Source organism: Anolis sagrei, chromosome 5 (assembly GCF_037176765.1).
Source record: "Anolis sagrei isolate rAnoSag1 chromosome 5, rAnoSag1.mat, whole genome shotgun sequence".
Taxonomy (NCBI): Eukaryota; Metazoa; Chordata; class Lepidosauria; order Squamata; family Dactyloidae; genus Anolis; species Anolis sagrei.
Genome location: NC_090025.1, coordinates 167,053,664 through 167,067,510, shown reverse-complemented (window position 1 = coordinate 167,067,510; position 13,847 = coordinate 167,053,664). Strand labels below are relative to the sequence as shown.

The 13,847-nt window shown below is 39.2% G+C and overlaps 2 protein-coding genes across 3 annotated transcripts in view; one reads left to right on the top strand and one right to left on the bottom strand.

The window, feature by feature from the left end:
- The window catches only part of MB (myoglobin), a 49,141-nt gene that overhangs the window by 22,615 nt on the left and 12,679 nt on the right, over nt 1-13,847 (bottom strand). The window lies entirely within an intron of this gene.
- LOC132775895 (apolipoprotein L3-like) lies at nt 1,083-6,077 on the top strand. 2 transcript variants are annotated; one of them, XM_060776962.2, is made up of 4 exons: nt 1,083-1,190; nt 2,334-2,415; nt 3,236-3,371; nt 5,194-6,077. In XM_060776962.2, the coding sequence occupies exons 2-4, from the start codon at nt 2,385-2,387 to the stop codon at nt 6,065-6,067; spliced, it is 1,041 nt and encodes a 346-aa protein (XP_060632945.2). In that variant the 5' UTR covers nt 1,083-1,190; nt 2,334-2,384; the 3' UTR covers nt 6,068-6,077. The 2 variants fall into 2 exon arrangements, with proteins under 2 accessions (XP_060632945.2, XP_060632944.2); XM_060776961.2 differs by lacking the exon at nt 1,083-1,190 and having other exon boundaries at nt 2,327-2,415.

Below are 13,847 nucleotides of genomic sequence, written 5' to 3'. Positions count from 1 at the left end.
AAGAAAAGTAAATAAAGGTAAAACATTATCAATGCAATTAAAACTGAGTCGCCGCTCTGGCACAATTCAAAATGCTGTTATGACCAGTTTATTTAAGAGCACAATTCATAGTCCAAATTATTAATCTTTGTATGACTCAGATCCGGGCTATCAGCCAGACTGGATTTTCCCATATGAGCCTGCCTAGGTCTTGAAGTCGCCAAGAGAGCCCTTTCTCTCAGGCCCACCTCTGCCACAAGCACAGTGTGGATGTGAGGCACGGACTTCTTGGCAGCTGCTTCTAACCCAATATATCTGAAAGGCACCAGATTGGGAAGGGCTGTTGTGCACCTAACTCCCTTGGATGAGATGATCAAAACTATCAGGTAAATGCTGTGATTTATATAATATCTAAGAAGAAAGGTAACCGGTGGACTAATTAACATCTTATTAACAGGATGTGGGTTGCTATTAGCTGGGTAAATATGTACATTTCAAAGGAGACGACGTTGCACAGACATTATACTCTGAATGGAAACTGCTTAAATGCAATTAGACCTCTACTAGTGGAAGCACAATGGTTACTTCCTATTTTTACTAGCATATTCTGCCCAATAGAAATGGTTCTAAACCTCATATAATCAGATTGATTCCAGGTATGATTTTAAATTAATCATACTGAAAATGCACATTTTCATTATCTACTGTTTTCTTAATCATCCTTTAGAAAATACTGCCCCCCCCCCCCTCACCCCAAAAAAACCCCCTATGTGAGGTGTTACACATGTACACACACACTACCGATCCAATTCAGGCAATTTCTTTGTTGTCCTCTTCTGCTTTCCTCCACCTCCTCCCCCCAAATGTCTGATAAGCCACTGATGTGGTCAAACCCACTCACTTTATGAGCTTAGTTTCACTTTTCTTTTCCATCAATTGCATTGAACTTGTCTTTACTGCTTTCTGGTGCCTCACAGAGAGCTCCGCCATTTCAGTTCAATAAACAACCAAGGTAGGTCTGAAACCTACAGCGGAGACTTCACTGTCAGGAGCTCAGTGAATCTGTGAGTCTGAACTTTAAAGGAAAGAGCCAAAATGCTGGTCCAATTCTGCGGGAGACAGATAGCTCCATGACATTTAAACTACTGCAAAACAGATGCACCATCCCACCCTACCACAGAAAAGGAAACTTCTGGTCTGCTAATAAACAAGTAAGTGAATTGTCCTAATGCTGTGCAACTATATATACTTTTGAAAATTGTGATTAAAAAGTATTGAGGTCTTCAAGCATCTTCAAGAGATGAGTATTAGCTTAGCCACAAAAATCTCAAATTATTTTGCTTACTCAAACCCCAGCAATGCAGGAATACACAACCTCCCAAGAGATGATCATCCAGTCTCTGCTTAAAACCCTCCAGAGATGAAGAGTCCACCACACTCCAAGGTCGCATATTCCACTGTGAACAGGGTTACCGTCAAGAGGTTTTTCCTAATGTTTAAGTGGAATCTCTTCTCCCGTAGCTTGAATTTGTTGCTCTATTCTGTAATCTCTAGAGCAGGAGAAAACAAGCTTGGTTCCTCCTCAATATGACATTATTTCAAATATTTAAATTAGACTGTTTTGGTTGCCCTGAACATTAGGAAGAACTTTCTGACTGTGAGAGCTGTTCAGCAGTGGAACTAGTGTGTCCGAAGTGTGGTGGAGGCTTCTTCTATGGAGGCTTTTCAACAGAGGCTGGATGACCATCTGTTGGAGTGCTTTGAACACGATTTTCCTGCTTCTTGGCAGGGGGTTGGACTGGATGGCCCATGAGGTCTCTTCCAACTCTATGATTCTATGGACTTTCTAGTTTCTCAATGTTCTTGAATTGTGGTGCCCAGAACTGGTGAGATCTGACCAAAGGAGAATAGAGCGGTACTATTACTTCCCACGATCTAGACGAGTAGTTCTCAACCTGCGGGTCCCCAGATGTTTTGGATTTCAACTCCGAGAAATCCTAACAGCTGGTAAACTGGCTGGGATTTCTGGGAGTCATAGGCCAAAACACCTGGGGACCCACAGGTTGAGAACCACTGATCTAGACACTATACTTTCCCAGGGTCATATAGTGGGTTCTATGGTCAGACAGGGATTTGAACCGTAGCCTCCGAGAACTCTAGTTCAGCATTGAAACCATCCTGCCGTACTGGCCATCTTAATGCTTAAATTATGAGTGACAAATAAAGATTTAGCTCTTAGTACACAAGGCCTTTGTTTGTGGAATAGGCAAGAGATATGATTGTATTCTTTTCCTCAGTCAGCAAAAGGTACAACAGTCTTGGCTTTCATCCTTGCATTTTTGTTTCCCTTTCAGACTTGAAATAAGCTCAGGTTGAGAAGAGAGAGCCAACAGATATTTGCTAAAATGACTTCCAAAGAACACAAAGTTTGTGAAGGTTGGTCTCCTTGGGAAAGGGGCAATAGCTTGGTGGTGGGACACCACTTTTACAAACCCAAGAGAAAACTGAATATGTACAGTTCTGTGGTCTCACGTCTCTTTTAATTAGCATTGTGAGCAATGAGGCTGATTTACTCTGGATTCGAACTGGGCTGATTTCATCACGTTTGGATTCAACCTTGATCAGTGTGAATTTCTCCAATTTGTTTCAGAATTTGATATTTGTCTGAGGGAATTTCACAGACCTAATTGACAACCTACATTCTTTGAAGGTGCTTTGGGTGGCTAGAAGGTTATCTCTCAAGAACATTATGAGGGCTGGACTGAGTGCCTGGAGCAAGACTGAGAACAGTCTTAAACCAAGTACTCTTCAAGGTCCATTCATTTGTTTCATATTATCTACATGGGTCTTCAGCTCCTACCATTTAAAAAAATGTGTTGAGACCAAGCCTGCCCAAGAGGCATGTCCACTGGGCAAGCAACCCTGTATCCAATGTCATATGTTTGGCATTCTCTGGGTATACAAGTAATGATTGAAATACTTCTGTTCAGGTTCAGTGCACTTCTCTCACTTAGTTTGGTGCGGCACCAAAACTCTTTGGCAGAGAAGGCTAAAGAGCTTGTAAAATTACAACTCACATGATACTATAACACTGAACTGGAGCAATTAAAGTGGTATTAAAAAGTATTAATTCACAGCGTAGATGTACCCAATAAAACCTGAATAATAGCTCTCCAATATTTGCAAATTATCACAAGGTGTTGAAGATTCCCCTGCATAATTAGAGGGCTTTTTTGTCTTCTTTGAACTTATTTAGAAGAACTGGAGTATGATGACATCTTGGGAGTCTCAAAGGATCTGCTGTATGAATTCAATGATGACTGGTGGCGAAGCCTTCTGAATGAAGATGGAGATTATTTGATGGAAATGCCGCAAGACATGAATCTACAGAGGTAACCAAGACCCACATCTGTCCAAAGGGAATCCACTTTGCCTCCTTCAACGTTGTCCATAATTGCCCAAGCATTTATCAGGTTTAACAATAAGAGATAATTCCATGGCTACTTCCAACTGTAGAGTGACAAGTAATAGTACAATCATTCGTTACAGTTTCAAAGCATATATACCAGAAAAATGGGTGGAATGGGATCTCAATCCCTCAATCCAGACTTCTCAATCCCTCAATCCAAATGGCTTGTTGCTTTTAGAAGTTTGAAAAAAATCTGGGTTGACACTGCAAGAATGGGAGACGGCTGCTGTATCTTTAATTGATGTGCATACATGTGTAGTCGCCTGCCAATTTATCCTAACTCTTTGAATTGCATAGGGTTTTCTTACATAAGGAATACTCAAGGGGCACCTACACTGTAGAATTAATGCAATTAGGCACCACTTTAAATGTGATGGAATTGTGAGAGTTGTAGTTTTACAAAGTTCTTCGCCTTCTCTGCCAGAGTTCTAGTGCCTTTTTTGTTGGTTATTCGTTTAGTCACTTCTGACTCTTCATGACCTCATGGACCAGCCCACGCCAGAGCTCCCTGTCAGCCATCGCTACCGCCAGCTCTTTCAAGGTCAAGCCAGTTATTTCAAGGATACCACCCATCCATCTTTCAATTGGTCAGCCCCTCTTCCTTTTTCCTTCCATTTTCCCGAGCATCATTATCTTCTCCAAGCTTTCGTGTCTTCTCATTGTGTGGCCAAAGTACTTCATCTTTGCCTCTAATATCCTTCCCTCCAGTGAACAGTCGTGTCAGGATGTGTCCGAGCTTGAGTCAACAAAGGTGCCTGTCCACTCCATGACAGTTTGGGAGTTTGGGGCCAATAAGGGCCATCTGGACAGAGGGAGAAAGAAACCTGGGAGATGCTGCATGTTCTGTGGGAATGGAATGTAACTGTTAGGATAGATAAGAAAGGGGTGTGTGGGGTGGATAGGTGAATACCACAGCTTTGGCGGGAAAGAGTTAGAACTAGCTTTCGCTTTGCTTTGGTGAGATGGAATAATAAATGTGTGTCCAAGGAACCTTCCTCGTGAGCTTGTTTTTATTCTAAAATCTGCGAAGAACTGACAAGTATGAACTGGAGTATGGACTGTTTGATCTTCTTGCAGTCCAAGGCACTCTCAGAATTTTCCTCCAGCACCACAGTTCAAAAGTGTCTTATCTTCCTTCACTCAGCCTTCCTTATGGTCCAGCTCTCTCATCCATAGGTTACTCTGGGGAATACCATTGCTTTAACTGTGGATCTTCGTTGCCAGTGTGATATCTCTACTCCTCACTGTTTTATCCAGATTGGTCATTGCTCTCCTCCCAAGAAGTAAATGTCTTCTGATTTCCTGGCTGGAGTCTGTGTCTGCATTAATCTTTGCACCTAGAAATACAAAGACTTTCACTGCATCCATGTTTTCTCCCTCTATTTGCCTTATTCTTTTACTTTTTATTCTTTATTTTTTATTCTTATTCTTTATTCATGTTTTCTCCCTTTGGTGCTTTACCAAACTACAATTCAATGATTCCATATCATTGAGCCATGGCAGATAAAATGATGTGAGACTGTATTACTTCTGCAATGTAGAGGCACCCTTATTTCATGAGTAGGAGCAGCTAAAAAGTGCTTTTCATGTTTGGTACCCAAGTTCTTTGCTGGAACATGAAACAATAATGAGAAGAGTGACTTGTGCATGTGCATAGTTATTTCCATCATTGCTTGAATAACCAGAGAATGCCATTCTTTCTTTCTTTTTAAATAATAATAATGTATCACTTTGTTTTTTGACAGAAATGAAGAAAATGGATTTGGGGATGAAATGGACGATATCCATTTGGTCCACTTTCTTGAAGAATTTCCTACCCAGAAAAAAAAGATTGAAAAGTTCATCCAATGTCTTCAAGAAATTGCAGACAGCATTGACAAGACCCACAAGGACTGCACCATCGCCACCATTGCTGCCAACTCTGGAGGTGCCACTGCCAGCATTTTAAGCATTCTGGGATTGACTTTGGCCCCTGTCACAGCTGGTGGGAGCTTAATCTTGTCTGCTGCTGGAATGGGTTTAGGGGCCATGGCAGGAATCACTGGTTTGTCTACTGCTGTAAGTGAAAATGTTGTTAATTCCAAGGAATTGAAAAGAGCAGAGGAGCTAATAACAAAATGCCAAAAAAGCCTAAGAAACATATATCCCCATAGAACTGATTTCCAGTCTGAATGTCCAGTGAATAATGGAAATACAAAGAAAATCATCGAACAAGTTGTTTCCAGTGCTGCCAGTCAGTTTCCAAAAATCTATGAGGTTACAAAGGGAATCCAAAGAAATGTCAAGGTCCTCAAGATTGTTGAAGCTAATCCTGCCATGAAGGCTTTGGCCAGGCGAGCAGCAGCTACAGGAAGCACATCCGGGAAGACAATCAGTGGTATAAGAAAGGCCTTTGCAGGAACCCCTCTTGCAATGACCAAAGGAGTCAGAATACTGGGTGCTGCCTCGCTGGGGCTGTTTCTCCTGTTTGATGTATACAACATTGCCCAAGACGCCAAGCACATAACAGAGGGAGCCAAGGCAAAAACAGCAGAAGAGATCAGAGAGAAGACCAAGGAACTGGAAGAGGAGCTGTACAATCTCAACAAGCTCTATGAGGAACTGAAAGAAGTATTTTGAGTTAAAAAAAGTCAATGAGCCAGACAACCTGTCTTTATGATGTATTCCTTTTTGTTGTCATTCATTTTATTGTTGTGTGCCTTCAATTTGTTTCCAACTTATGGTGACACCCTAAGGTGAAACTATCACAGGGTTTTTGGGGCTGAAAGGGTGGGGGGTAGATTTGGACCTTGGTCTCCAGAGTCATAGTCCAATACTCAAATTACTCTACCATATACCCATATAACATCAAATAATAGTCACCACCATATAATTATGACACACCCAATATTGTATTTTTGTTTTCTTCACATAATAGTCACACACCCTTTTAGAACTGATTCCCTCTTCCTTCCTACTAAGAACTCATTGGAGACAGTGTGGAATTGGAATTTTGCCTTTGCATTGTACTCAGGGAAAAGCAAACCACTTTCCCAAAAAAAACGTTACCAGTAAATTTTCTAATGTCACTAGAAATGTTTCTGTTGGGTATTATGGATGAAGAATTGGATAGTAAATATAAATCACTTTTTTGATACATGACAATAACAAGAATATTGTTTGCTCAGGGAGATGGACTAAAGCACCAATTATGCAACAATGAATTGCTAAGGTTGCTGAGTTAGTCTAACTAACAAAAGCATTTATATGATAAGCCAGTTGATCATTTTCTAAATAATTGGAAAACACTGGCGAGCTTTTTGAGCTATAATAAATCTAATGATGTAATTATATGTTGTTGCACTTATTATTAATTAATATGATTATTTAGTTGGATCTATATTTTTTATTTTAGTTTTCTTTTTTAAGAGTTAGGATTGCAAGATGGTGGCATTGCTGTGTTTTAGGCAATTATTGTTTTAGTATTGTGTTTTGTTTTAGTTATATGTTCTCTTTCTTCTTTTTTCTCTCTTCCTTTTCCTGCTTTTCCTTTTAATGCATATTATTTTGATTGTGTTAAAGCTGATAAATAATTCTGTTTTTTTAAAAAAAGAAGGGGAAACAACCACCTCAGTATCCTATCACTTGTATATTCTTGCTCATTCATAATAAATACTTACTGTGTGTATGACATTTTAATGATCCAATAAAGTTGACCAAATATACCTATGATATTTTGATGTGTTGGAAAACCCTAAATTTTGATTCTATGCATGGATCATATGGTAATGTGTTTAAGATTTGGCTGTTGTACACTTTTCATATAAGCTCTGGAGAAATGCAGTTGATTTTTTTTCTGAACTTGTTTACATTCCATGCAATCACAACAGCATAATGTGACTGTGACCCAGGGGTGAAACATAACCTCACCAGTGTAGGTGGCAACATAGGTAGTAATTGAGCAATATGACTAAAATAGCCATAATGTCAAAAGGGGATGTAAAATTGAAAGTCATGTCTGTCCAGAAAGAAAGCTGCCTTATGAGATCTTGGGTTGCTCAGGAGCCAGCAAAGGAGCCTTCTCAACCAAGTTGAATTTCTCTGTCATCTCTGGGCCCTTCCACACAGCCATACAATACTGAATATCAAGACAGAAAATCCCACAATATCTGCTTTGAAGTGGGTTATCTGAGTCCACACTGCCGTATAATCCAGTTCAAAGCAGAAAATGTGGGATTTTGTTCAATTGTGTAGAAGAGCCCTCCCTGCTATCACAAAACATTGCTCCAAGGAAGCAATGCCTTACATTGGCATAATGAAGTTGGTTTACATAGCTCCAGAACCTGTTTACATAAACCACCAAGAGAATTCGAGCCAGAGCCATACCATGGATGATCCAAATGCTATTTGCCATATTGAATATTACATAATAAGTAAATTTCAATATCTTCTTTTGCATCTATTGAAAATAATAACCCCAGAACCTGTGGCAAATAGGCTAAGAAACCTCCAAACTGTTTTAATTTATTGTTTATAAAGGTTTTAACTGTTTAATTGTATTTATTACTCTTAATTGTATTGTGTCAGCATCTAATGGTTGCCTGTTGTAAGCAGTCCTGGTTGAGAAGGATGGGATATAAATGCTTAAAATAAATAAATAAATAAATGAAATGATAGATTTCAGGTATGAAATTAAACTCGTTGAAAATGCACACTTAGCTCCTTGACATCCATTTCCATGATCCACTTTTTCACATACCCATGCTTCAGAATAATACACACACAGAGACAGAGAGAGAGAGAGAGAGAGAGAGAGAGAGATACACACACCAAGTGTGTGTAGTTCCTCTCTAGGTCCCCCAATGCAATTTCATGATATGCGTCTGACCCAAGTATAGTAAAAATATTCAATATTATCCACAGTTTCAGGTAGCCATAGGATGATCTTGGAATGTTTTTGCTGTGGATACTGGGGTCATACTGAAATTACAAAGGAAGGAAGCAGAAAAGAATAAGGCAGAAGGGAAAGAAAGCAAAATAAAGGTGAAGAAAGAATATGCAGAAGATATGGCTGAGGTATTAAAACTAATGGTTCTTATATTAATACTAAACGGTGGCGTAGCTGTAGATATTGCCAAGGTGCATCTCCAGTGTATCTAGTAATTGATTTTCTTTTTTCATGTCAGGAGTGACTTGAGAAACTGCAAGTCATTTATGGTGTGAGAGAATTGGCCGTCTGCAAGGACGTTACCCAGGGGACGCCCAGATGTTTTGATGTTTTACTATCCTTGTGGGAGGCTTCTCTCATGTCCCCGCATTGGGAGCTGGAGCTGACAGAGGGAGCTCATCCACGCTCACCCCGGATTGGAACCTGCGACCTGTTGGTCTTCAGTCCTGCCGACACAGGGGTTTAACCCACTGCCACCAGGGGCTCCTAGTAATTGGTAAGTAGTGTATATTTATAAAGAAATATATGGTGTTACTATCATTTGGCAGGTGACTTGACTTACATACACACACACTACCAATCCAATTCAGGCAATTTCTGTGTTGCCACTGACATGATGGTAATGGGATGCTTGCTGCACTATCAAATTCAGCATCTTTATAAGCTTAGTTTCTTATCCAATCATTAAGCTGAACTTGTTTTTGCTGCACTCCAATGCCTCCCAGAGGACTCAGCCATTTCAGTTCAGCAGTGAAGTTGAAAGGGTAGGTCTGAAAAGTACAGCGGAGCCTGGGGTCAGAATTTTAAGGGAACTACCCAAAATGCTGGTCACAGATAACTCCTTGACATCTACACTACTGCAAAACAGATGTAACACCCCACTCTGCCAATGAAAAAGAAACTTCTGGTTTCCTATTAAACAGATAAGAGAATTGCTCCAATGCTGTGAAACCATGTGTGCTTTCGAAAATGTTGACAAAAAGAGAATGGGGGTTTTTCAGCTTTTTCGGGGGATGGATTTTACTTTAGCCACAAAAATTTTATGATGTATTTTTTACTGAAATTTGTTAAATCATAATATTAACTCGATGTAATTACTAGGAAGGATTTTTAAGAATTGCAACTTGAGATCATAGGACCATGACAGAAAGGTATACAAATGGTTTAGGAGGAATTCTCAGATAATATGTTATTTTTATTTTCTTGTATACCACTTGGACACACAAAAAAGTAGATGAGAGGAAAAGAGACAGCCTTTTTCACTCATGAATATAAAGCTGTTTTGTAAATAAGCTCAGAAACATTTGTTATTAGGAGGGAGGGAAACCTATTTCTAGCTCATGTAGGGTTCCACAGAATGTGCACAGAGTATCATCCCTCCTCTATCAGCCTGGACATAGTTTAGGATTGTCTATGGCAGTGTTTCTCAACCTGGGGGTCAGAACCCCTGAGGGGGTCACAAGGAAGCATCAGAGGGGTCGCCAAAGACCATCAGAAAACACAGTATTTTCTGTTGGTCAGAAACTGCACACTAACTGGGATTGTGGCGCAGCTGGCTGAGTGTCAGCTGCATTAAGATCACTGACCAAAAGGTCATGAAATCGAAGCCAGCTCGGGTTGGAGTGGTTGGAGTGGGTTTCCAACCAATTGTGTGTAGCCTGTTGTCGACCTTTGCAACCCGAAAGATAGTTGCATTTGTCAAGTAGGAAAATAAGGTACCACCTTTTAAAAAAAGTGTGGGGAGGCTAAATTAACTGATTTATGAGGCCATAAAGAAGACTCCAGCAAAGCATTCCAGCGGGGAAGCATGCGGGAATGCGGAGGTGCTTCATCAGCGTCGCAGATGGACGATGAAAGCGACAGCTCCCCTGGCGGCCAGAAAAAGTTAACTAGCCTCTGTGTATGTCTGTATATGTTTGTATGTCAAAAAAATTGGCATTGAATGTTTACCATATATGTGTACACTGTAATCCGCCCTGAGTCCCCTGTGGGGTGAGAAGAGCGGAATATAAAAGCTGTAAATAAATAAATAAATAAATAAATAAATAAATAAATAACCAGAGTGGGTTCTGTGTGGGAAGTTTGTCCCAATTCTATTATTTGTGAGGGTTCAGAATGCTCTTTGATTGTAGGTGAACTATATATCCCAGCAACTAAAACTCCCAAATGTCAACGTCTATTTTCTCCAAACTCCACCAGTTTTCACATATTGAGTATTCGTGCCAAGTTTGGTCCAGATCCGTCATTGTTTGACTCCACAGTGCTCTTTGGGTGTAGGTGAACTACAACTCCAAATCTCAAGGTCAATGCCCACCAAACCCTTCCAGTATTTTCTGTTGGTCATGGAAGTTCTGTGTGCCAAGTTTGGTTTAATTCAATTGGTGGTGGAGTTTAGAATGCTCTTTGATTGTAGGTAAATTATAAATCCCAGCAACTATATCTCCCAAATGACAAAATCAACCCCCAAAGGTCTATTTTCCCCAACTCCACCAGCATTCAGATTTGAACGTATTGGATATTTGTGCCAAATTTGGTTCAGTGAATGAAAATACATCCTTGCATATCAGATATTTACATTATGATTCATAGTAGCAAAATTATAGCTATGACGTTGCAATGAAAATAATGTTATGGTTGAGGGTCCCCACAACATGAAGAACTGTAATAAGGGATCTTAGGAAAGTTGAGAAACACTGATCTAAACTAAACAGATTAACTTTCAGGCCATGTGGGCTGGGAAATTTTGAATCTTACAGTACAAAAGTTTGAAAAATTGCATTTTTAAACTCTTCCCTGGGGAAGTAGCAGCTGTGACCAGGAATGTCCTTGGGCTTCAGCAACAGCAGAATCGTGTCTCTGATGAATCCAATCTGGAAGCAGTTATACATGACTTGGTCACATGTAAATTAGATTATTTCAATGGACTGTGTGAGCCAGTTCAAGAAAACTCAGATTGCTAGTCTCTAGAGTCTTCTTTTCAGTGCCTATTGCTCCTGTTTTCTTTAATCTGCACTGTCTTCCAGATCATTTTTTGTGCATAATTCAAAATGATGACCATTATCTATGAAGTCCTGAAAGGCTTTAGACTGGAGTAATTGAAAGATCACTTCCTTCTGTACATGTCTTCCTGCCCAAAGTATTTGTGTGTCATCAGATGCCTTCCTTTGTGGTGTGATTTTTCTTATAAGGATAAGAAAATATTTGTAAGGACCACACAAACTATGCCCTTCTAAAGTTTCCTTCCCAGGCCAGGTTTTGTTATCCTGCTTCCTTGAAATTTTCAGGCAAGCTTCAAAACTGTTAAATGTCTCCAAGCATTTGATTGCATTTTTGCCTATGTCATTACTGTGCTTTGACTATTTCTTTTACAAAGAAACACACAGATTATAAATGTTTCCTTGAAGACTTTGTTGGAGATTAAACGATGAGATTTCTGCCTTTGGGCAAAAGGGCGTGTGATATTTGTTCTGCTTTCCGTGAACCTCCCTTTATTACTCCTCACTTGCTCTTATTGGACAATCTTCTTACAGCATTCAAGTTCTGTTTTGTGAGGAATCGAAACTCAACAGGAGTATCAGTTTTGTATTATTCCATCCAGGTGAGTTGGAACTTCACAGTGTTTCCAGATACAAGGTTCCTGATTGGAAGTAAGAAGCCAGAGTCCATCCAGGATATTGTCCAACGAGCCTTGAAATTGGATTCCCCAGTTTAATTTCTAGACCAGGTGATAACTGGTACTTTTAAGTGGATGAAATAAGGCTATTTCCTGATGAAAATTGTTTGATGTTAAAGAAAGTGAGAAAGGTAAGAGTCCAATAGGACATTTTTAAGTGACCTTTCAAATTCATTACGTACCAGAGTTTTAAAATGGAACTAATTTCAATTACAACTGTCAGAAGTCTAATCATAATGTTTCTGGGTATAGTTTATCCCGGACATGGAAAAAACAAACATAAGATAGTGGAAGGAAGGTGTATCCAGATAAAAATTATCAATATACTGTATATACTCGAGCATAAGCCTAGTTTTTCAGCCCCCTTTTTAGGCTGAAAAAGTTCCCCGTGGCTTATATTTGAGTCAAGGGTATTTATTATTTTACTCTCTTATTAGTATTATTTTATTACATTTATTATTTTGCTCTATTCATCATTGTTTTCATTACATTTATTATCTTACTCTTATGATTATTGGATTTATTATTTTACTCTATTTATTATTATTATTATTATTATTATTATTACATTTACATTATTTTACTACATTTATTGCTCTTTTTATTAGATTTATTATTTTACTATATTTATTATTATTATTGTTACATTTATTATTTTACTTTATTATTATTGGAAAGATACGTAAGTACATTTACATTGAAGGAGGTTAAAATAATGGTTTAATCAGAGTTGGACAGTCTTATCTTAAATTACAGTTTTATGTAAATATTCAAAAACATTTAACTTACCTCAATTAATCTAATTTTATTGGCATCTATTTTTATTTTGAAATGTACCAGTAGCTGCTGCATTTTTCCCCCCTCAGCTTATACTCAATGCGTTTTCCCCAGTTTTTTGTAGCAAAATTATTTGCCTCGGCTTATATTTGGGTCGGCTTATACTCAAGTATATACGGGAACTAAAACTGAGTGGCTGCTGTGCCTGTGAATTCTGAGAATTCCAGTCTAGACTAACTTTTCTTATTGCTTCCAAATATCTCACAAACAGATGGAAGTTGGTCTACATCATGTGATGGGAGCCGGAAGGCTCAATGTCCAAGCGTCCTAAGATGGACAATTTTGCCCATCTGATGAAGTCCTTAAATGCTAATTGCTAAAATTCTAGTTCTAAATTATATGAAGCAGCACTTCACCTAACACCCCCTTTTCTGATCTCTTGCATGATAGCAAAATTTATAATTACCCAGCCAAGTTGTTTTGATGTCAGTCCAAATCTGTTGTTGTTTTTGTTGTCTGTCATCAAGCCAGCTTCAATTTATGGCAACTATAAATGAGAGGTGGTCCAAAATACATGAAAGACACCAGTTCCCATCTGACTCCGGGAAAGTAAATAGGGGGCTTTGCTACTCAAATGAAAAGAACATGTACTCACCACAAAGCCAGTACTGGCAGTTTTTAGTCCTTAAGCCATTTTTCTTCCACAGTAAGCAATTTCAAAGGATACTCTGGAGTTTGTGTGAAACTTGAGAATATCCTAGGACTTTGTGAACCTCTAGACAACTGGGTCAAGTCTGTTTCAGCCCAATATATTGTCCACATGGACAATACTCCAGACTGGCCATGGAGGTGGCCACATACTCCATGTTCAACCTGCAATAGTGATGGGCAGGGTCTACACAGTCTAGCTGGGCTGAAACTGAAGCTAAGATGGTCACTGTTCCTTACATTCTGCCTTAGCAATATAGATGAGTGTAGGAAAAAAAGGATGATGGTGGCCCATATGGATGGATCCACATAGA

Excerpts from the sequence above, each read along its gene's own strand:
- LOC132775895 (XM_060776962.2), top strand. The coding sequence starts at position 2,385 with ATGACTTCCAAAGAACACAAAGTTTGTGAAG. Across the intron at positions 2,416-3,235 it reads AGAACACAAAGTTTGTGAAG|AAGAACTGGAGTATGATGAC; the intron begins GTTGGTCTCCTT and ends GAACTTATTTAG. Across the intron at positions 3,372-5,193 it reads CAAGACATGAATCTACAGAG|AAATGAAGAAAATGGATTTG; the intron begins GTAACCAAGACC and ends GTTTTTTGACAG.